The sequence below is a fragment of the Carassius gibelio genome, chromosome A5, assembly GCF_023724105.1.
Source record: "Carassius gibelio isolate Cgi1373 ecotype wild population from Czech Republic chromosome A5, carGib1.2-hapl.c, whole genome shotgun sequence".
In the NCBI taxonomy this organism is placed as follows: domain Eukaryota; kingdom Metazoa; phylum Chordata; class Actinopteri; order Cypriniformes; family Cyprinidae; genus Carassius; species Carassius gibelio.
In genome coordinates, this window is record NC_068375.1 from 38,312,174 (window position 1) to 38,336,749 (window position 24,576).

At 34.6% G+C, this 24,576-nt stretch overlaps 2 protein-coding genes across 4 annotated transcripts; both read right to left on the bottom strand.

Moving 5' to 3' along the window:
• Positions 1-711: 711 nt before the first annotated feature.
• Positions 712-13,207, bottom strand: si:ch211-283g2.1 (sodium- and chloride-dependent GABA transporter ine). The gene is made up of 13 exons (XM_052598576.1): positions 13,031-13,207; positions 10,794-10,928; positions 10,234-10,438; positions 9,184-9,316; positions 7,696-7,830; positions 7,382-7,485; positions 6,983-7,107; positions 6,778-6,890; positions 5,915-6,055; positions 2,503-2,602; positions 2,304-2,404; positions 2,041-2,208; positions 712-1,041 (listed from the first exon to the last, which is right to left on the bottom strand). The coding sequence occupies exons 1-13, from the start codon at positions 13,161-13,163 to the stop codon at positions 889-891; spliced, it is 1,746 nt and encodes a 581-aa protein (XP_052454536.1). The 5' UTR covers positions 13,164-13,207; the 3' UTR covers positions 712-888.
• Positions 13,208-15,099: 1,892 nt separating this feature from the next.
• On the bottom strand, positions 15,100-22,771 carry asgr1c.1 (asialoglycoprotein receptor 1c, tandem duplicate 1). Of its 3 annotated transcripts, XM_052598578.1 has the most exons (16): positions 22,604-22,771; positions 21,834-21,914; positions 21,553-21,648; positions 20,956-21,036; positions 20,352-20,459; positions 19,813-19,908; positions 19,629-19,718; positions 19,452-19,550; positions 19,209-19,301; positions 18,447-18,527; positions 18,255-18,353; positions 17,969-18,061; positions 17,640-17,699; positions 17,274-17,428; positions 17,086-17,195; positions 15,100-15,396 (listed from the first exon to the last, which is right to left on the bottom strand). In XM_052598578.1, exons 1-16 carry the CDS (start codon positions 22,686-22,688, stop codon positions 15,255-15,257), a joined length of 1,569 nt encoding a protein of 522 aa, XP_052454538.1. In that variant the 5' UTR covers positions 22,689-22,771; the 3' UTR covers positions 15,100-15,254. The 3 variants fall into 3 exon arrangements, with proteins under 3 accessions (XP_052454538.1, XP_052454540.1, XP_052454539.1); XM_052598580.1 differs by lacking the exons at positions 19,452-19,550; positions 19,629-19,718; positions 19,813-19,908 and having other exon boundaries at positions 15,102-15,396; XM_052598579.1 differs by lacking the exons at positions 19,209-19,301; positions 19,452-19,550; positions 19,629-19,718 and having other exon boundaries at positions 15,103-15,396.
• Between the last annotated feature and the right edge of the window lie 1,805 nt (positions 22,772-24,576).

The following is a 24,576-nucleotide window of genomic DNA, read 5'->3' on the forward strand; positions in this document are numbered from 1 at the left end:
TATATATATATATATATATATATATATATTTATTTTTATTTTTTTATTTTTTTTGGTCAACAAAAATTAATTTTCACATATACTTAATCTTTGTCGAAATGCCTTTATGCAGATTTAAATCTTTTTAATTACGGCAAGTTTTTGTAATGTAATAAAACAATTGCTTGCATTACAAAATGTGCTTAATTGTGATTTTAATAATGTCACAATGAAAAATCATTATGCTCCGAAAAAGAGGCTTAACGTTCGTACTTCTTTTGGTTTTACGGTGAATGTGCATGTTTCTTGAGATTGGCCCACATGAATTGAGATCATAGCCATTAATCTGCAGCATGTTGGGATCAAAGAACAAAGTATTAATCTGAAGGTATTCTGAAACCTACCTGTTTTCATGAATAAATCCACGTGAACTATCACCAATGTTAACAGTGTTTGGTTTGTATATTTTTAGCATTAATGAATTCTGAATCCGTATGAATGTCAGCTTCTAACACTTAACAAACTGAAGATGTACACAATAAGGAGCTCCTGCTGTAAAGGAGAGCAAAGTTGAAGGGTGAAGTTCACTGCATGGACTCTGAGCGAGGGTTTTATCTCACGTTAGACTGTTGTTCAATCGTCACGCCCATAAAGATTAAACCAAACACCTGCTAATGAGAATAAAACGTGATGGGTTAAAAAAACGACTGTGTCTTTGACTGTAAAACAGAAGAGGTTAACGATCTTTAGTTTTATTGAGATCAACATAAACCCCCATGACAATGTTCTGCAATGCATCATGAATCCTGTAAAGAGAGCTACTTGTTAAAACTAACATTTGGGACTATATTTCAAACAGGTCTCCAGTAAATATTCCCTAGACGTGTCTCTGGTTCTGCTCAGTCTGGTTTAGTCCAGGATTGGTGGTTTGTCAGATAGAGGTACGATGGAGCCGATGACGGCGATGTTGGGAATCACCTCCATAATGGCTCCTTTCTGCTTGTAATACGGGTTCTCCGAGTCCTCGTCCAGAGAAAACGGTGTGATGGACTTTTTTAGTCTCTGAAAGAAAAGAAAGAAGCACATATCTCCAGTACAGTGTTGAAGAGCTTGTATATACGAAACAGAAAATTTTCCCCATCAGGCCCCGATATGTTTTTAATTGACTGGTTCTTTAAGTTCAAACAATCACTTCAATCAAAAATAATGTGTTACTCAGAAATTGCTAGTACTTTTTTACAAATAATTACAAAGAAATGGCAAGTAACACATTCAGTTGAAATAAAAAAAAAAAATAATAATTATAGTATTTATTTTTTATGGTGTATATCAAAATTTGGGGTCAGTAACATTTTTATTAAAAAAAAAATGTAATTAAACATTTTTAAAATATATATTTTACCAATAATTAATTATTATAATTTTTATTATTAATTTTAATAAAACAATTATGTCAGTATTCATCTTAATGAAATGAAAAAAAAAACTTTTTTTTGATTGCGGAGTATGTTACATTGGCCGTTTTGATTAGAAATCCTTATGCAAATATGTTTTCTGCATATCAGGGACTAAACAGCTATAATTATTATGCAAAAACAAACTTTTATTCAGGAAGGATGCATTAAATTGATCAAAAGTTAGAGCGAAGACATTTATAATATTGCAAAAGATTCTGTTTCAAAAAAAAATTGTTCTTTTGAACTTTCTATTCATAAAAGAATCATAAAAACACGTTTTTCACAAAAAAATATGAACGATAAACGATAATAATCAGAAATGTTTCTTGAACAGTAAAATGATTTCTGAAGATCATGTGACACAGAAGATAATGATTCTGAAAATTCAGCAGCGCATCACAGAAATAAATTCTATTTTACAATATATTCAAATACAAAACCGCTATTTTAAATCGTAATAATATTTCACAATATTACTGTATTTTTGATTAAATAAATGCAGCCTTGGTGAGCAGAAGCATTACAGATGTTACTGACCCAAACGTTTGAACAGATGCTTCAATAATATTTCCCTTCCAAAGCATAAGCAGATTTGGTGAAGTACCTCGGTGAAGGATCCGGGCAGAACCCAGAGCGTGTGCACAGCTGCTAGAGGAATCCAGATGATGGAGGCCAAAGCGATGAGCCACCCCACACCCTGAGCCCACGGCGGGTAAACGTAATCCTCATAGCGCGCTGGCTTAAACTGAATCACCGAGAACACCAGGATAACCTGAGAGACACAGAAACACCTTCAGTTCTAACACCAATCCACGCTGGGCTTTCAGATCAAGCACTGTGTCAGAAACGCTGTGATCGCACACTCACGGTTATCAAAGCAGGACAAATGACCCACCAGCAGACCCTGAAGAAAATACTGGGTCTCTTTCCTGTCATCTCCAGTATGTTACTGCACAGACGCTTTACACCTGTTAAAACAAGAAACAAAGAGCTTTCTTTCCATGCTTGATGAAACAGATGAAGACATGCACACTGCCTGTAGAAACAGACACAGTTTGTCTCTCACCGTAAAGCCAACAAACAGCAACCACCTCAAAAAACGCCAGGAACATGATGGAGACGATAGCTGTATAATGATCCATCAGCTGGAACACATAGATCCCCACCTGAGTCCAAAGATGAGCGTTAGTTTGACAGACATTTCCAGGTTCATCAACTTCATAAAACCTGTTCGTAATGCATTCTCGCTTTACAGACACAAATGCATCCATAATGTTTTATTTTTTTATTTTTTATGTAATTTAATTGAAAAAGAATAATAATCAATAAAGCTGTTTTAAAACATAATTGTGGTAAAAAAAAAAAAATGCATGAAAAAAAAGCTAAAATACAGCATTGAGACAGTGAAGTCACACTTAAGATCACCTCTATTAGACTTAAATTTTCATTGACTATTTTTGTTGTTGTTTTTTGATGTCTGATTTGTTTATCGCTTGTTTATCACACACTGCTGTTTTGTTTTGTATGGAAGCCTGTTTCTGCCACTGAATATTACATTTTATTTTTAAAAGGTTATTTCAAGAATTCTGACTTTTTTCACAGAATTGTAAGATACAGTGCTTTAAGTGGCCCAAAAGAGGTGCCGGTACTCTATTAATAGCCAAAAAAATTTTATTTTCTGTTTTGTTTTTTTGATGACTCCCCTCATCCCCTGAGGTAACAACAACTATATTGAAGGGGTTTTATATACAGCAGTCAACAGGCGATCTTAATAATAAATCCTTTTATTAGTTTGAGGATTTGCTTGAGCTAGAAAGAACTACTGAACACAAATAAAATGTGCAAAAGGATTTTGAAAAAATACCCTTAGAAAGAGCTACTGCATTACTGCATTCAAACTCCCGAACTGACTCAAATTATTCACACTCCGAACTCCCAAACTGACTCAAATGATTCGCAAACCCGCTACGAACTTCCGAACTGATTCAAATGATTCGCGATCCCGCTCCGAACTCCCAAACTGACTCAAATGATTCGCAAACCCGCTACGAACTTCCGAACTGATTCAAATGATTCGCGATCCCGCTCTGAACTCCCGAACTGACTCAAATGATTCGCGATTCGTGATCCCGCTCCGAACTCCCGAACTGGTTCAAATGATTCACGCTCCGAACTCCCAAACTGACTCAAATGATTCACAAACCAGCTACGAACTCCCGAATTGATTCAAATGATCCGCGAAGCCGCTCCGAACTCCCGAACTGATTCAAATGATTTGCGATCCCCAAATTGACTCAATAGCCCCTTTCACACTGCACGTCGGACCCGCAATATTCCCGTAACATTGCCTGGTCGCCTTCTGTGTGAAAGCAACCACGTCCCGGAATTGATTACCGAATCGAACCCGGGTCGGGGACATAGTAACATTGCGGTAATCGATCCGGAACGAGCGCTGTGTGAACAAAAGCCAGATCTAATTCGGTATCGAAGTGATGACGCGCGTTATCGCGCGACTCTTTTACCGGCTGTTTTGAAGGAAGATCAACATTCGCGACGAAAACACATGTGCAAACTGTAATGAAGCAGAGATCAGTTAGTTCCTCACTTTCCGCGCTGACGCAGAGATCGTTTGCTTGCTTCAGTTAAAGTATAACGTGCCAAGCGTTGTCGACTCGTACATTACACGTCACACGCTGATGTCACGTGTCGTTACGGGATCTTCAGGGGTTGTGTGTGAAAGCACGCACATATACCGGGTCATCACTGGCTGTGTGAAAGTGCCAAATCTAGCGACCAGGGAACAATTACAGGAACACTTTACCGCTGTATTTGCCGGAATGGCAGTGTGAAAGGGGCTAATGATTCGCGAACCCGCTCCGAACTCCCAAACTGACTCAAATGATTCGCGATCCCGCTCTGAACTCCCAAACTGACTCAAATGAATCGCGAACCCGCTCCGAGCTCTCGAATTGATTCAAATGGTCCGCGAAGCCGCTCCAAACTCCCGAACTGATTCAAATGATTTGCGATCCCCAAACTGACTCAAATGATTCGAGATCCAGCTCCGAACTCCCGAACTGATTCAAATGATTCGCGATCTTCAAACTGACTCAAATGATTTGCGAACCCGCTCCGAACTCCCGAACTGGTTCAAATGATTCACGCTCCAGGCTCCGCACTAGGAAGAATTACGAAGCGTGCATTGTGAAGAGTGCTCTGAAAAGCGGCAGCGCAGGAAAAGGATTAAAACCTCTATTAAAACAGATGTCCAAATGAACGCACCAGTACGCTTAAAGCACGTTCTGGGGGCACTGAGAGGTGGCTGTATGCTCAAGAGCTATATTTGGAAGCGTTGGTATGAGTACAAGTGCGTACCGGCCCACTTAAAGCACTGGCAAGATATAAACTCATGATTGTGAGTTTTAAAGTCAGAATTGTGAGATATAAGATTTTACACCTTTTTTTCTCTTTTAGCTCGCAATTCTGACTTTATATTTCACAATTCTGAATGAATATCTTGCCATTCTGACTTATTTTCTCACACTTTATACTATAGCATGCAATTGTGAGTTATAAAGTCATAATTGCATGATATAAACACAATTGTTACAATAAATTCACAATGGTTGTGATATGTTCTAACAACTGTGAGTTTTTATCTCACAATTCTGAGAATAAAAGTCAAAATTGCGAGGAAAAAAAGTCAGGAATGCGAGATATAAACTTGTATTTGCAATTGCGAGTATATATACCACAGTTCTGACTTTATTTCAGAATAAGAATAAGTCAGAACTGAGAGATAAAAAGTCACAATTACCTTTTTTTTATTATTCAGTGGCGGAAACGGGCTTCCATAAAGTTTTTTTCACCGACACATTACACTTAAGATTAAGATTAGAAAACAAAGCATAATTTATTTGAAAGAAAATTAAATTGATTTTATTTGAAGGCAATAAAGCCCAAAGACAAACATGATGGAAAACATCAGTGAGGAAAAAAGATCAAATGCAGTATTTGATTGATATTTTCTCTATATTAATATTTTGATATGTTTTATGAATTACAAATCTCGAAAACATGTCCAGGTTTATTTGACTTTAGAATTAAATAGAAATAAAAAATATAAATAATATTTAGCATATAGAAAATAAAGCCTGAGGGACCATTGGCTATTCTTTCTTTCTTTCTTTCTTTCAGGTACACTGAAGTCACACTTAATATAATCACATTAGACAAAATGCAAACAAAATTATTTGAAAAAATTTATAAATAAATGAACAACAACAATTAATAGCAAGAAGAATAAACAAAAAAATCATAGATACTAAATAATTGCTAAATTGTAAACTATTTTAATGGGAAGCTAAAGAGAAAATTAAATATAATAAAAAATACACAAAAATAATATTTAAAAATAATAATATAAAATAAAAAATAAAATAAAATAAAATAAAATAGTAAAAAAGTGTTCTTGTAACCTGCATGACATTAGGAATGCCCAGAAGGAAGGCTGAACCACAGACTACTAGCACAAGAAACTCCTTGTGTTTGAGGTACTTGAGTATGGGTTTACTGTAGCTGTCCAACAGACTGGTCACCATCACCTCGACCATGGCAAACTGCAGAACACAAACACAACAGAAGCTAAAGTTTAACAATGCTTTAGCTCTGGTTTCTGTGAAATGATTCAAACAGCATTACTCCAACAAACATTCATGCACGTGTTGCTTAATGTTTTATGAGAGTGAGATGAACAAAGTCAATGAGCAGCTCACATTTCATGAATTATAAATCACAGATGTGACAGTTCATACAATCCTCGTGAAAACATCTCCAGGTTCATTTGACTCCGTAATGAAAAGAATATATATATATATATATATATATATATATATATATATATATATATTTGCATTTAGAAAATAAAGCCAGATAAGGCCATTCATTAATTTATTTAAATTGGGAATTTTTCTGTAATTCCTATCATGATAAAATATGGGTTTCATTAGATAAAGGCAGTACAAGTCTCCCATGGTTGTTATATATTATTACAATTTGTTATAAAAAATAAAGCAACAATTTTTTATCTGCTAACAGTGCAAAGTAGCATTATAGAAAAACAATTAAGATAAAATGATAACTTATCTCTTGTTATGTATTTACACCTTGACACAGTTGTTTGTTTTTTATGAATACATTAATAATTCATTAAACGAACTCACTTTAACATCATATCAGCTCATTTAACACGGGTTGATCAGACTGCGTCTCATAAATGTTATTTTAGCCACATTAACCAGGAATGGGTACGTTAAAATGACAGGAAGTGTTCTCATCATACCTGACTGTCCAGGCCGAGGCAGAGTAGCATGAAAAAGAAGAGAAAGGCCCACAAAGGAGCAACGGGCATCGTTGCAAAGGCTTGTGGGTAAACCACAAACACTAGACCCGGACCTACACGGAGAATCATTTAAGACACAGCAGATTTAACAATACTAGTGAAAAGCTTTGATGCAAGTAATCAAATGAACATTAGAGTAACCCACCGTCCACTGCGATTTCACTGACCGGCACATTCTGGAGATGAGACATGTAGCCGAATGCTGAAAAAATGACGAATCCGGCGAAAATACTAGTCACGGAATTTGTGATGGAAATGGCCAGAGTGTCTCTACAGTCGATGAAAAAAAGAGACGAATATTAGAAGAAAAGTCAATGTTAGTGAAAACCTAGATAAGTGTGTTCGCCTTCTTCTTGCACATTGAGCCCTGATGACATAAAAGTACATTTACATAAAATGCAAGGTCATATAAATTCATTAGAACAATAAATTCATTATCATAGTGATCTTTGCTCCAGAGAAATGCAAGTACAACTTGATTTGCGATATTTATATAACTTGAAAGTAGATTAGGGATGGTATGTTGTATGCAACAAGTTCTCACTTGAGGATATTGTTGTTGTAGGAGTTGTAGCTGGCCATCGCCATCAGCGAGCCGAAGCCGATCCCAATGGAGTTAAAGATCTGAGCTGCTGCATTAATCCATACCTTAACACACAAACATTACACAACGTTAAGATAAAACACAGGCCAAACAATGTACTGTACAATCAGAACTACACACCAAAAATCAGTTATCTTCCAGCTGTCAATTCAGTTTCACAGCATAAATTAAATTGCATGCATTTGTTTTCTTTCACTAAAATAATAACAAATGCACTGCCTGTTTCTCATTTATCTCAGTCTACTCGTACCCACCTCCACATTGAGCAGCTTGTCCCACTCGGGTATGATGAAGAATCGGATGCCGTCTATGGCTCCCGGAAGCTGCACGTTATTGATCAGAAGAGCCAGAAGAATCACGTATGGAAACAGAGCCGTGAAGTAAACCACCTGTGATGCACACACAAACAACAACTTATAATAAATGTATATTTGAGAAAAAAAAAATCATTAAATAACAACAACAACAAAAATCTAAACATTACAAAAATAACGATTATTTTTCAAATCTAAAAATTTGGGGATATTTTATGTTTTTTGGAGAGTAACAATATTTTCATTACAGCTATGCACATTTTGACCATTATTGTTATGCTTATTTAAATCTGAATAAGTACAAAGGTTATACAACACCTGCTACCATGATGTTTGAATGCATTAGGCCTACCATAAAAAATACTATAATTTATGAGTTAATGAGAGCTGTGTGCAGTGAACATTATAAAAACAATGTAATGCAACAAATGTTAGTGTAGTGCATGAAGATGATTGATGTATTCTGTTTGAACTTGCAATTAATGCACATTGAATTAGCATGGTTTTAAGTACATGATGCCATGATACAGAAATACTGTGGTTTTCTTTGAAGTATCTTGAAATAACACATACTTTAAATGGGTGAATCGTACAGAAATAATAAAATAAAAAAATTCAGCCAAAACAAAGAAAATTAAATTATTTTGTATTTATATTTTGCGTGAATAATAAAATAGTTTTGTTACACACCGCAACATTAACTACTTCTTTGCTGTTTTTCAATGTTTCATTGTTTAATTTTTTTATCACTTGTTTATCACACGCTGATTTGTTTTGAATGGAAGCCCATTTCCACCACTATATATATATATATATATATATATATATATATATATATATATATATATATATATATATATATATATTTATATTTATATTTATATTTATAGGTTATTGTGACTTTTTATTTCACAATTCTGACTTTTTTTGAATTGTGAGTTATAAAGTCAGAACTGTATAAAAAGAACTGTAAATAAAGTCTCGCAGTTGTAACTTTATATCCCGCAATTCTGACTTTATAACATTCAATATTATAAAGTCTGAAAAGTCCAATTCTGAGAAAAAAAAATTCAGGATTGCGAGATATAAAGTCAGAATTGTGAGTTTATATTTCGCAGTTCTGACTTATGTCTCACAACTGAGAATTTGAATCTGAATTGGGAGTTTGTATCAAGCAATTCTGAGAAAACAAGTCAGAACTGTGAGATTAAAAGTCACAATTACCTTTTTTATTTAGTTTTCCCACAATAATGGAATGGGATAGAATTTCCTTTTAATTTTTAATTTTAAGAGATTGTTAGTAAACTTACAAAAAATATTTACAAATAAACGACAAGAATTGAACATGATAGAAATACTGAAGTGGTATTTTGTAGATTTTGGCCAGCAGTAATGCTGACTGATATTCTTCATCTGTTCACATCTTACCTTCCCAGTGGATTTGACTCCTTTAAAGATGCAGAGGTAGACGAGGATCCAGGACAGCAGCAGCAGGAGGAACAGCTCCCACCTCAAGGTGCCCGTCTCCTCCACACCACTGGTCCTCTCCAGCACCTTATAACTAACACAGCCAACACATCCAATGCGGTCAATACGACAAACTTCACTAACAAATAAAAACTGAAAGCTATACTATTGTAACTGTTTCGGTCATTGCACTTTGGCTCTACTATTCTGCATGGATGAATATGAAGTCTTGTGCGACATCAAAACTCTTTAAATAAAGTCGAATATCTGAAAAAATGTTTTATGTTATGACCAGGTAAACAGCATATATACTTATATTATTTTAAAATAACATCAGAAAAGTCTGGCAACATTTGCTTTAAACATAACCATGGAGTAACTGGTTTGGAGATTGGCAACATTTTTTTGTGAAAATAGTCCATGCATCCAATATGCTAACTATGTTGATACATGTTTTATTACGTGCCCTTATTTGTTACTACTATAGCCACCTGCCCTACTTATTTTATTAACAGATGTGACATAAACACACACGGAGGAATGATATATGTTTGTGGTTTCTAGCTCTAAAACATAAGTACTTATTATAAGCTTACTATATTAATTTACGTCTGAAGGTCTGACTATGCGAGAATATTGTTTATGGAGCCTTTTTTTGAATATTTTAGTTGGATGTTTTTCTTAACTTAAAGTTAAACTTCTTATCTTTAAAAAAAATTTTTTTAATAAAATAATTAAAGTTACATGTTTCTCAGAGAACATTTAAAAAAAGTGATGTTGTCATAATATGTAGAAATGGAATGTTCCCTTAAAATCCCATACAACATTAATTGAACATTTAGAGATAACGTTTAGATAACTTAATGGTAACATTAGCAAAACGTTCATGGAACATGCTTTTGTTAGCTAGCATGATGCACTCGTTCATTATTTAAATGTTAATTTTGAAAAAGCAAAAAAAAAAAAAAAGTTACACAGTGTAGCTTTAACAAGAAAAGCATATGAACACACTTGAAGAATTGCTGGCTGGCGGTGGAGGATGTGGAGCTGTTGGTCACACGGTCGGTGCAGTTGGCCGTGTTCCATGTGTTGTTGCAGTTTTCCCAGAGCAGCTCGCTCCGAAAAGAGCTGAACATGTAGTACAGCGCCCATGTGATAATGATATTATAGTATGTGCACATGATGAAAGAGATGGCCACCGTTGCCATGCCAACACCTGGATAGATTTATAACAGTTATTGACCTTTAGCCAGACCTTGAGTCAGTAATATATTTACATTTACATTTAATCATTTAGCAGACGCTTTAATCTATAGCAGTTTACAAATGAGGAGAATAACAGAAGCAATCAGACCAACAACAGAGCAACATTATACAAGTGCTGTGACAAGTCTCAGTTAGTCTAGCACAGTACACATAGCAAGCAGCTTTTTTATTTTAAATCAATTAGAGCAAATAGAATAGTAATATATTTCCATATCATCTTATCATTAGCAGTGACATAGATATTGCATCTATATGGATCTGTAAGTCTGTATAATGCATTAAACTGCATTAAAATTGAAATGAACCTTTCAGCAGGGGACAGGCTTTGGTCAGGGCCAGGACGGGTCCCCTTCTCAGATATTGGCCGAGCGTCAGCTCCATGTGCAGCAGCGGGATCCCCAGCACTACCAGCATGAGCAGGTAAGGCACCAGGAACGCACCTGGGGATGATAATAAACACATCAACATTTAACTAAGAGATGCACGATGTAAATCAGAATATTTAGCTGTAACTCTGAATATACAAATGTAAATCGTGTATATAACTCTGAATAATGTAAAAGTGTTATTATGAAAGTAAGTTATACCCTGATTATAGAAATGTAAGTTGTGATTTTAAAAAAGTAAATATGAATATATAGTTATATCTCTGAATATAGGCATGCAAATCTGAATATATACATGTAAACATAATATTTATTATTCTGAATATATTAATGGAAATTCTGATTATGTAAATGTAAATGTAAATCTATAACTCTAAATATAAAAATGTAAATCAGAATATATAGTCAGAATATTGAATATATACAGATTCCAAAAAAGTTGGGACTCTGGACAAATTGTGAGTAAAAAAGGAATTGAGTAATTTACAAATCTCATAAACTTATATTTTATTCACAATAGAATATAGATAACATATAAAATGTTGAAAGTGAGACATTTTGAAATGTCATGCCAAATATTGGCTCATTTTGGATTTCATGAGAGCTACACATTCCAAAAAAAGTTGGGACAGGCAGTAATAAGAGGCCAGAAAAGTTAAATGTACATATAAGTAACAACTGGAGGACCAATTTGCAACTTATTAGGTCAATTGGCAACATGACTGGGTATAAAAAGAGCCTCTCGGAGTGGCAGTGTCTCTCAGAAGTCAAGATGGGCAGAGGATCACCAATTCCCCCAATGCTGTGGCGAAAAACAGTGGCGCAATATCAGAAAGGAGTTTCTCAAAGACAAATTTCAAAGAGTTTGAAGTTATCATCATTTACAGTGCATAATACCATCCAAAGATTCAGAGAATCTGGAACAATCTCTGAGCGTAAAGGTAAAGGCTGGAAAACCAAACTGGATGCCAATGACCTTTGGGCTTTTAGTTGCCACTGCATCATATACAGGAATGCTACTGTAATGGAAATCACATCATAGGCTCAGGAATCTTCCAGAAAACATTGTCGTGAACACAATAAACCATGCCATTCGCTATTGCCGGCTAAAGCTCTATAGAATCCAGAAGCGCAGGCGTATTCTCTGGGCCAAGGCTCATTTAAAATGAACTGTGGCAAAGCGGAAAACTGTTCTGTTCTGTTCGTTCAGTCTTGTTTCCATAGAATAGTCATGACCACAATGATGTGATTTTTAAACTCTGAAGTAAAAAGTTGAATATGTGATGCACCTGCTGCCTACTTATACTCATGCTGTGATCAGCGCCTTCTGGATGTAGTAATTGCATGTCAATGTGCATTGGCTCATCAAGTTTACACTCAAAGTAGATTGGTCTCTCTAAGCGAGATCCCATGATGATTATGTAAATGTAAATAGTGAATTAAAAATTTTTAATGCAAATACACCATTGTAACTCTGAATATACAGATGCAAACCTGAATACATCAGTGTTGCAATATGTATATTTCTAAGGTACTTAAATGGACATTTTGAATATATGAATGTAAACCTGAATATGGTTTAAATTGTAAATTGTAAATAAATTTATATAAATCTCAATATATAGTTATAACTTTGAATATACAAATGTAAACCTTAAAAATTTAAATGTACATGTGAACATAGTGTTTTTATATAATATATTATAACAAAATATCTAAAACCCAAAAATAATATTTATAACTTTAAATCAGTCTCCATCTCTTGATGGTGCACCTGCATTTGGATAACATATTAATTATGCAGAAACATTGTCGCAATATGTGATCTGAGATGAATTGCAGAGTCATGGTTGATCTTACGCACTGTTACAGTTACAGATAAACTAATTTATCCACTGTCATTCACGTGTGGACATATGATCTAACTTTTACAGTCTGAAAGGTAAAGGTGAAATTGTTAAATAACAACAGAAGATAACAGACTCTGCTATCATTGTTAGTATATGAAATTCATATGCATTGATTCATAATGAAAGTTTTCACAGCAATAGTTTAATTAATGGTACATGAGTCATGGGAGAAAAACATCTTTAAATCAGATTCATAGCATTAGTTAACATAAGTCAGGAACATTATTTCACCAGTCTGTGTCTTACCTCCACCGCTCCTGTAGCACAGGTACGGGAACCTCCAGATATTCCCCAAGCCCACAGCGCAGCCGATCCCAGCCAGAGTGAACTCTATCTGCCTGCTCCATGTGGGTCTGCCGGCCTCCTCTTCCTCCGCCATGCTTCTTCAGAGAGACTGAGTGGTGTGAAAGCAAACTGAGAGTACGAGAGTAAGTGGTGTTGGTGGTGTAATGATTGTTCAGGAGCTGTAATGATTAGCTGGGAGGCGTGGGATAGGCAAACTTCTGTTGATGCCGTTTACTGCTTTTTCTGGCAATTACCAGAATTAGGGTAACCAGTCAAAATAAAAGATTATAGTTAGATTTATTTCAAATAGGGAGAGCACATATGTGACCCTGTAGCACAAAACCAAAACATTAAGTAGCCTTAAGTAGCACAGGTATATTGGTAGCAATAGCCCAAAAAATTATAGATTTTTCTTAATGCCAAAAATCATAAGGATATTAAGTAAAGACCATGTACCTGGAAAATATTTTGTAAATTTCCTACCTTAAATATATCAAAACTTCTTTTTTAAAGAGTAATATGAATTGCTTAATTTGGACAACATTAAAACCGATTTTCTCAATATTTTTTTTTTTTTTTTTTTGCACCTTCAGATTCCAGATTTTTAAATAATTGTATCTCGGCCAAATATTTTCTGATCCTAATAAACCATTCATCAATGGAAAGTTTATTTATTAGATGTTGTATACATCTCAATTAAAAACCCTTATGACTGGTTTTGTGGTCCAGGGTCACATATTTCAACAAGGCATTTTAGTACTAATGCACATTATCTTCAGCTTTGAAAACACATTGTCATGACCCGGTCTTTGAACTTCTGTTAATTCACCACACAGTCTTTCACACTACACAGTACACCCTGGACTACATTTCCCATGATCCTTTTCACCAATCACAAGTTCAGAGTATTGTTTAGCGCTTATCACTCTCCTAGAGAGCTGCTTTACAGACAGAGTCACTTCTAGTTTAGTTTTAGTCTGTTTCCTGACCTTCTGCTTTTCTGTATTGGATTAACCCTTTGTCTTCTGTTGTGGAATGTGTTCACACCTCGTCTGGATTATTGCTCGTATCATTGGATTCCCCTTCTTGTCTACCCCTATGGATATTGTTTGCTCAAAGATCCATGCTTGTTCTAGGATTGCTCTTCGTTATAGCTGATTGCTATTGTTTGACCCAAGACTGTTTATGACCATGTCTCTTAATAAAGCCTTACACATTGATCTACACATCTCATGCTGATTCGGCTCCAATGTAACACACAGTATGACAATGAACTTAAACTTAATGTCAACTTGTTATAAATTAAGGTTTCCTCATTCAAATGTGTCATTTAACTAGTACAAAGGCAACTTTAAAAGGTTTGACAACATTTTTCACAACTAAAACTAAATTTTATTGAAACAAAATTAATATTTAAATATGGGAAATAAATGTCAGTAAATGTTTCAGTTAGCTGCTAAGGCAACAGTTTTTAAACTAGTTTAATTTCTAAAATAAAACATAAAAAAATAACTCATTGAAAAAAAAACATCCAAATAGACAAAAAAAAAAAAGAAAAAAAAAAATCAAAAAACAACAACAAAGTAATAAGAGCAAATTCAATATATAATAAAAAAAAACAAATTCATTAAATAATATCTTCCTATAAGCTTATATTGATACTGTTTATTTCATTTGACATAATGAATATTCCCAACCAAATCTATTACATTTACTGAAATAAAATAAATGTTAAATGCAATTTCAAACGTTTTTTTTTAATAGATGTAAATTTTTTCTTCGTATTTTATATATTTACTAAAATTAAATCATGTTTAAAATGTAAATTAACACTATATTACTTTATTAATGATACTAAAATATTTTTTTATTTTTAAAGGAATTTATCAGGAATGGCTGACAGTAGTAATAATAGTTTCAACTACATGACTGTATATTTAGGTTTGGCAGTAAAACCCGTATTTCTTAATCTCTAATGTAATCGGAGACATCAGAGCATCTCCAGTGGACCGACAGAAAACAGCCAACTACTTGTGAAATATTTGTTTTTTTATTAAAAGATTAAGTAAACAAGAATTGTTAAGATTAAGTAAATACAAGAAAAAGGCTACTGAGAGATCTGAGGAGATCTGATCTTCCTTCTCATTTTGACTGCAATTCATCAAAGACCTTTTGAGGTTCAGGATTACACTCTGCAAATAAATCTCATTTTGACAGAGCAGTGGTTGTCATTTAGTTTCCCAGTATATGTTATCTGTCCACAGTCCTCTCCTCCCTCTCCCATACCATGGTCTCTCCAGTCATCCGGCTGCCCAGGATTCCAGCGCCTGAAACAATGCCAACAAATGTTAATACATCTATTACATCTGCATGCATATAGAGCACCTGTCTGGCATCCCATCCCACCTTAAGTTTGCTTTATGTTATGTATTTAATTCCAACAAAAATTCAACTGAAATATTTGTTTAATGCAAGATGCATTTACTTGACAAATACATTGTCTTGACTTGATGTAGCTGCTTTCTTTCCTATTCATAACTGCAGTGGGTAATTATACGAAAAAAAACAAGAAAACAAATACAACCACAAATGGCAAATATTAAAGAACACATCCTGTGAAATGGAAATTAATAACTATGTGACTATTCACTTATGGATAAGATAAACATGTAAATGTAGCGCCCTCTTAAGGCCAAAATGTGTACATAACCTCATGGAGGAATAAACAGAATTGTGTTCAAATGATTGGAATAATTGAGATTTTTGTTTCTCAAAGAAGTCTCATCTGCTCACCATCAAAAGTAAAGTAAAAAATAGCAACATTGTAAACCTTATTATTTCAAATAACTGCGAAATTATTTCTGTGATGCACAGCTGTATTTTCAGCATCATTCCTCCAGTCTTCAGTGTCACATGATCTTCAGAAATCATGATAATATTCAAGATTCTTTGTTTAATGAATCGCTAAAAATAATAGCCTTTATTTGAAACAGGATCTTTTGTAACATTAAAAAGCATTCCTGTCAATTCTGATCAATTGAATGCATCCTTGCTGAATAAAAGTATTAGTATTGCTATTTTTAAGATAACCCCAAAATTTTGGGGTAACCGCTTCCACAAAATATTCGGCAGCACAGCTGTTTTCAACATTGATATTAAAGCTGCAGTCAGTAACTTTTGACGCTCTAGCGGTTAATAAACAGAACTGCTTGCGTCTTGCGGAAGAACATCGTAGCCGGAACTACTTCTCTCTGTTTATGTCTATGAAGAATAACAAAGGTACTGGGTTACTCCGCCGCGGTACCCCCGAAGCAATCTAAAATAGTCCGAATATAAACACTTATTATAGGTGCACCCTAGTGATTCAGGACAAGCTAAAAACACGGTTTGGAAAATGGATTCATGCTGTACTCGCTTATTATGTTCATTTTTCTACATTTTGAACACAAACAAAGTTACGGACCGCAGCTCTGATTGGTTGTTTTTTACCGGGAGCGACGGTATTCCTGCAAATGGCAATAGGACACTGGGAGGAGCCACAGGAGCTTGATTTTTTCACAGATTATCTGTCTCATATTCTACTGTCAGGACATAATGACAGGTTTAACAAATATGTAAAAAATATATTTTTACAAAAGTTACCTACTGCAGCTTTAATAATCATAAATGTTTCTTGATCAGCACTAAATCAGAATATTAGAATGATTTCTGAAGATCATGGTAATGATGCTGAAAATACAGCTGCGCATCACAGGAATAAATTACACTAGTATGTCACAGGTGAAAACAGGTATGAAAACAGGGAATTTTAATTGTAATAATAATATGTCACAATATTAAAGTTTTTAATCAAATAAAATTAATGCATCCTCAGTAAACATGAGAGACTTCTGTCAAAAACATTAACACTGACAGCCACAGTATATTATTCAAAAGTGCATTATTATAGTGCATGTTTGCTCAGAAATGCGAGATGTTGTGAATAATGCATGATTGTTTATAATAAATCAGCTCACTCTTTATTCATGATGTAAGGAGTTTCATCCGCCCATCTCCACTGGCCTGTTGTCTGATCAGTTAGACCCACCCAGAAGCCTGTGGGCATGGTTTGATTGTTCAGAAAGGCCTGTGGGGAAAAATATGAAATGAGTAAGAGGGAAAAATATGAAAACCAAATATTATATTATGTATGGATATTACACACCCACTCCTCATCGTCGTCTTGTATTTTCAGGAGTAATGCATTCTGAGCTTTGCAGTAATCTCGTGCCTCTGACCAGGTGAGTTGATTACTAGAGAACAAGAAACAGCTGCTTTTGTACAAGATCCAGCCAGATTTACAGTTAGCCACAGGGACGTCTGTGTCAGAGACAGAGAAGGCATGCCAAATGTGAGAGGGACGAAAGAAAGGAGAAAATATGCACTGAAAAAAAAATGAATGATAAATTGTGACAAAATACACTTTTTCATTTTACTTTAGCGCATCAATATAATTTTTTATATGAGATGCAAGTTGATTTTTAAGTCAGCTTAATATTATTTAAATGCACTAGGGAAAAAAAAGATATACCTGCTGTTTTGGCACTTATTTTATTCATCAGCTCCTTCAGAGCGTTCATGACTCTTTCCTCTGATCGAACACAAGAAGAAAACACATCAGTCAGTCAGTGCTCGGGGATTTCAATCCAATTAATTCAATGTGAAAAATTATTCAAATCTTAACTCTAAAATCTCTGCACGCTGACAGTGATATATTCCTGAAATCATGTCTTCATATTCAATTGCAGTAATATTGCAATGTTGAGTTCATGTCAGGATGATGGTCTGTTTTGGTTTCATTTCCAATGTTTCCTTTACTCTCCTTTTCCCATCTACTAAGTTTCTATGGTTTTCACTCACCAGAGGTTTGTTGTTTTGAGGAAATCGATGCGAAAGAAGAAGTGAGATCTGACAATGAACTCTTCAGGTCCCTCAATGAGCTCTTCAGAGACTCTTTAACACGAGACAAAAGCCGTAAATCTGATTTACTGCATTAGAAAGGCTTATTAAAAATACATGCATCTATTCATCTTAAAGTTTACATCAACATTTACTAATGCATTATTTTTTTAAAGTTGTATCTTTTAATATTATGTATTCATGCTTCTGTAAATATTAGCTGTGTGGTTTGATGTTTTTGTCTCACCCAAGTCACGCTGTTTGTTTTGTTGATCAGATTGTACAGAAGACTTCAAACTGTCCAGGGATCTTTCTGTTTCCCTCTGTTTCTGTTCCTGCTTTTTAACTGGGAGAAAACAAAGGATTGCAGTTAAACAAATTATGTCCTTCATTAAACAGATAATATGAACAATGTGAAAATACGTAAATATTTCCACACCTGCATCATTTAGTGTAGATGTCAGTGGTGATACTATAACATTCAAACTGTTCATCAAGCTTTTCACATCCTGCTGTTGCACTATGGAAAAGAAGAGTTAGGACAGATGCATTTATGTTGATGTTGAATGTAGTAAATTGTATCACGCTATTAGCATGACTCTTTTTAAAGGGATAGTTCACCCTAAAATGAACATTTGCTTTAAATGTGCTCACCCTCAGGTCATCCCCGATGTAGATGAGTTTGTTTTGTCATCAGATTTAGTGTAATTTATCATTGCATCAGTGTCTCATCAATGGATGCTCTGCAGTGAATGGGTGCCGTCAGAATGAGAGACCAAACAGCTGATAAAAACATCACAATAATCCGATTACATCACATTACAATCACATTGTGGTGTTTTTATCAGCTGTTTGGACTCTCATTCTGACGGCACCCATTCACTGCAGAGCATCCATTGGTCAGCAAGTGATGTAATGCTACATTTCTACAAATCTGTTCTGATGAAGAAACAAACTCTTCTAAATCTTGGACAGCCTGAGTGTGAATAAATGCTTAGCAAATATAAATTTTTGTGTGAACTTTTCTTTTAAGACTTGTTTAATTCAAAAGAACTACTGAAGCATGTCTTATGAAATATATTGACTAAATTGTTTTGATGTCCTTTGGAGGGGTTCGAACCACCTCACTCTATAATTCACTCCCTGAGTGTAGAGTTATTGAATTGAGTGCTGTATTGCACGTGATGTAAGGTTTACTCACTGTGGACTGATAGTTGAGAAGAAACAGTTGAGACAGAAGAAGAGAGATCTGAAACTGAACCCTTCAGGTCCCTCAGTGAGCTCGACAGAGACTCTTTAACACAGAGACGTAAATTAGACAGAATGTTTCCCCAGATGGAGCAATTATAGAAGTGCATAAAACAATAATGACATTCAATTATTCTTTTGCAGATTTATTTAATTTACTTATGCTTCGATGAATAGCTTATAATAATGCTTTTACCGAAGTCACGTTGTTTGTTTTGTTGATCAGACTCTACCGATGTCTTCAGACTGTCCAGTGATCTTTCTGTTTGACTCTGTTTCTGGTCCTGCTTGTTAACTGGGAGGGAAGAAGCATTGCAGTTTAAAAATCCACAGATAATAATATTAATGTGATGCAATTGAAAGATTTCCAGACCTGCATCATTCAGCTGCACCGTCAGCGCTGACACTGCAGAACTCAGATTATTCATCAAACTCTTTATGTCAGTTTGTGACACATCTTTCACTGTGAACAAGACGTTTTATGGGAAGACGTTGCATTTACTGGACTGTTATTGAATCGAGTGCTGTATTGCACGTGTGATGTAAGGTTTACTCACTGCTGACTGATGATAGTTGAGAAGAAACAGTTGAGACAGAAGAAGAGAGATCTGAAACTGAACTCTTCAGGTCCCTCAGTGAGCTCGACACAGACTCTTTAACACGAGACAAAAAACATTAATAAGATATATCAATAAGATCACTGTGTGCACAGCAATAAAGGCTTGATAAATTAGAAAATATATATATATATATAAAAAATACATATATATAACATACATAAAATATATATAATATATATATATATATATTTAATCAACAATTTTTTTCAAACCTTTTTCACAGTAGTTATTCTATTAACCAACATGAAATAACGAGTAATTATATATTAATATGCATACGAATATTAGTTCCCAATGCATTGACTAATGTTAACAGATCTTAAAGATGCATTAGTAAATATTGATATTTGCTAAGATTAATAAATGCTCTTGAAGTATTGTTCACTGTTGTGAATTCTTGAACTCTTTGAAATTGAAATAAATAATAATTAAAAATAATAATAATAGAAAATGTATATGTCAGGTTTCTGTCTTACCAAAGTCACGCTGCTTTTTTTGTAGATCAGACTGTAGAGATGTAACAGATGAGATCAAATTGCTTAATAATTGTTTTGTTTCAGTCTGTTTCTGGTCCTGATTGCGAACTGTGAAGTGAAAAAAAAATATATATATATATATATTAGATTGTTAAGCACTTAAGAATATATAGGCCTATGTTCAAAGAGATTGCTCTTAGAATTAAATGGAAAGATAAGTGACCATGTACAACAAAAGCAGTCTTAAGTCGCTGGGGCATATTTGTAGCTATAGCCAAAAAAAAAAAATAATGTTATGGGTAAAAGTTATAGATTTTCTTTAATGCAATAAAGTAAATATATATGTTCCATGAAGATATTTAGGAAATTTATCAAAACTTAGACTTTGATTAGTAATATGCATTGCCAAAAACTTCATTTGAACAACTTTAAAAGTGATCTTCTCAGTATTTGGATTTTTTTGTTGCACAGATTTTCAAATAGTTGTATCTCTGCCAAATTTTGTCTGATCCTAACAAACCATACATCAATGGAAAGCTTATTTATTGTCACGAACAATGCACCCTTATGACTGGTTTTGTGGTCCAGGATTATATTTGCAAACCTGTATCATTTAGTTTGGATGTCAGCGCTGATACTGCAGAACTCAAACTCTTCACTTCAGTGTATAACACATCCTGACGCTCTGTGAAGAAATTATTTATTTAGTTTGATTTATTTAGATAGCTAATATTCATGTATTGGATTTGGACGATTTAAAGGAACACAATCTTCCAGCTTTTGTAGGTTTTCCAACAAAAATGATTGAACTCAATGAAGAGGCAAGATTGGTCATCAAGGTCTCAATATTGGACTTTTCTTGCACTTCTTATGTTGTATAAAGTGATAGAGATTTAAAAATTCATATCACACTTTTTTTCTGAAGTTGATCTGGAGATATGCATGTTCAAATATGAGTATGTAGTGCTTAGAAAAAAGGGATCTAATGAATACTTCACCCAAAAAAAGAAAGATGTTGAAAGAAACCAGATTTGGAGAAATTTAGCATTACATCACTTGTTTGGACTCTCATTCTGACGGCACCCATTCACTGCAGATGATTCATTGGTGAACAAGTGATGCAATGCTATGTCCCTAAATCATGATCTGAGGATGAGGATGTTTTCAGCTATCTTGTGTAAAGTATTGTTTAAGTTCTCACCTGTTTTCTGAAGATCAGGATTGACTGAAGTCAGATTTGAACTCTGACTGTTCATCCAACTCTCCAACATCGAGAATTTTTTTTGTTGATGCAAAACTATGAGCGAAAATAAAGATTTTTTTTTCAAATCAGCATAATGTAAAAAATACCATTGCAAAAAGGTATCTGCAAATACTTTTTTTCAGTTACAGTTTCCAGTTTCCTTTTTTTGGATTACAGCTCACTTTCTAACATATTTATAGCATGACACATAAAGATTGCATGTTGTTTAATCCACTCACAGATGAAAAAAGTCATGGTCATGAAGACAATCATGCAAACTCCTAGAATTAGGAGGATGCCAGTTTTCCTGCTACAACGATCTGCAAAACAACAACACACCACGAGAAATGTACAAATCTTTCATTAGAAAATTTGACATTTGTGACAAATTTCTAAGACAAATTTGCAGCAACCTTTAAAGTAACATATGATCAAGAATGTTTTAAGAAACACTTCATGCCAGCAATTTATTAACATGACTGTTATTACATATATATAATGTTTGACATTAGGACATTTACTTAAATATGTCCCTGCTTGATGAGTAAACAAATACAATTTTTATGATGATAAAATGATTTGTCTTGTTTTTCAGTACAAATACCTAAACATTGTCCAATCAAGGTTTATTAAAGAAGCAAAATGACTTAAAACATGAAGTCTTGTTTTCTGGTAAAACTATCAAAATGATGTGAGTTTATGGTTAAAATAAGAAAAATAATTCTGCCAGTGCGGTAAAAGAAATCAACTTCATTTAAATGCAAATAAAAGTTTATTTTTCTTACCCCACTGGTGGATCTTATTTTAAACAAACTCACTTCTTTTTTATGCACTTCATTATTTTCTGAAAACAAGACTTCTTCAAGGCTTCTGAGTAAATGTCGAGATCTTAGAATGTTTAGATATTTGTACCGGAAAACGAACTAAAGCTCTCTTTCTCTCATATATAACACAAAGACGTAGTTTCATTCTGAACAAAATACAGTTCAGTATCATAAATCTAGCAAACCTTTGTGTAAAGTCGTCTTCTTTTCAAATTCCATGTCCATTTTCATGATTTCTTCAGAGCTACCACTTTTCTGATAGAGCACCATGACAACACTCTTGCAATTACTTGCTTTCTAATGAGGATCCAAAACACCTCCCTTATTAATAGTCACTTTGAGACAAAACTAGTGGAAGGACCTACTTTTGTGAAATGTATATAATAGCACTTTCAGTTCCTTATTACAAGAATCTATGCACGTCATGTCACCTCTGATGGGTGTCCTGTAACAAAGTCTTTCGGGAGAAATGAATCTGCTAAACGACTGCTTGCTCAGTTTTCTTTTCTTTTTTTTTCACTCAAGGGCACTATGGTTTGTTAACCTCTTGTTTGTTCCCAGTTTGCTAGTCCACCTCATTTCCGATTTATTCAGTTGAGTTACACAAACTTAATAACAGCGAACACATAACTAATCTTTTTAACATTTAACTTCAGGTGCATCTCAACAAATTCAAATGTTGTGGAAAAGTTCATTTATTTCAGTAATGCAACTCAAATTGTGAAACTCATGTATTAAATTCAGTGCACACAGACTGAAGTAGTTTAAGTCTTTGGTTCTTTCAATTGTGATGATTTTGGCTCACATTTAACAAAAACCCACCAATTCACTAATTAATCTCAACAAATTAGAATATGGTGACATGCAAATCAGCTAATCAACTCAAAACACCTGCAAAGGTTTCCTGAGCCTTCAGAATGGTCTCTCAGTTTGGTTCACTAGGCTACACAATCATAGGGAAGACTGATCTGACAGTTGTCCAGAAGACAATCACTGACACCCTTCACAAGGAGGATAAGCTACAAACATTCACAGAACGCTGTTCACAGAGTGCTGTATCCAAGCATGTTTATAGAAAGTTGAGTGCAACGAAAAAGTGTAGAAGAAAAAGATGCTAAACCAACCGAGAGAACCGCAGGATTGAGGATTGTCAAGCAAAATCGATTCAAGAATTTGAGTGAACTTCACAAGGAATGGACTGAGACTAGAGTCAAGGCATCAAGAGCCACCACACACAGACGTGTCAAGAGATTTAGTGAACCACAGACAACATCAGAGGCGTCTTAGCTGGACCAAGGAGAAGAAGAGCTGGACTGTTGCCCAGTGGTCCACAGTCCTCTTTTCATATGAGATAAAGTTTTGTATTTCATTTGGAAACCAAAGTCCTAGAGTCTGGAGGAAGGCTGGAGAAGCTCATATTCCAAGTTTCCACAGTCTGTGATGATTTGCGGTGCAATGTCATCTGCTGGTGTTGGTCCACTGTGTTTTTTGGAAACCAAAGTCACTGCACCTCTTTACCAAGAAATGTTGGAGAATTTCATGCTTCCTTCTGCTGACCAGCTTTTTGAAGATGCTGATTTCATTTTCCAGAAGGATTTGGCACCTGCCCACACTGTCAAAAGCACCAAAAGTTGGTTAAATGACGATGGTGTTCATGTGCTTGACTGGCCAGCAAACTCACCAGACCTGAACTCCAGAGAGAATCTATGGGCTATTGACAAGAGGAAGATGAGAAACAAGAGACCAAACACTGCAGATGAGCTGAAGGTCAATGTGAAAGAAACCTGTGCTTCCAGACCACTTCAGCAGTGCCACAAACTGATCACATCCATGACACGCCGAATTGAGGCAGTAATTAAAGCAAAAGGAACCGCAACCAAGTATTGAGTGCATGTACAGTAAATGAACATACTTTCCAGAAGGACAAAAATTCATTAAATGTTTTTTTTTATATATTGGTCTTATGAAGTATTCTAATTTGTTGAGATTTTTTTGTGGGTTTTTGTTAAATGTGAGCCAAAATCATCACAATTAAAAGAACCAAAGACTCAAACTACTACAGTCTGTATGCATTGAATTTATTTAATACACGAGTTTCACAATTTGAGTTGAATTACTGAAATAAATGAACTCTTCCACAATATTCTAATTTGTTGTG

Coding starts and splice junctions, on each gene's coding strand:
- si:ch211-283g2.1 (XM_052598576.1), bottom strand. CDS start 13,163: ATGGCGGAGGAAGAGGAGGCCGGCAGACCCACATGGAGCAGGCAGATA. Junction 9,317..10,233: donor GCCAGCCAGCAATTCTTCAA/GTGTGTTCATAT, acceptor TGGCTGTGTTAG/TTATAAGGTGCTGGAGAGGA. Junction 2,603..5,914: donor GCATTCCTAATGTCATGCAG/GTTACAAGAACA, acceptor CTTTGGACTCAG/GTGGGGATCTATGTGTTCCA.
- asgr1c.1 (XM_052598578.1), bottom strand. CDS start 22,688: ATGGTGCTCTATCAGAAAAGTGGTAGCTCTGAAGAAATCATGAAAATG. Junction 21,915..22,603: donor GAAGACGACTTTACACAAAG/GTTTGCTAGATT, acceptor GTTGTTTTGCAG/ATCGTTGTAGCAGGAAAACT. Junction 17,700..17,968: donor CTCAAAACAACAAACCTCTG/GTGAGTGAAAAC, acceptor GTGTTCGATCAG/AGGAAAGAGTCATGAACGCT.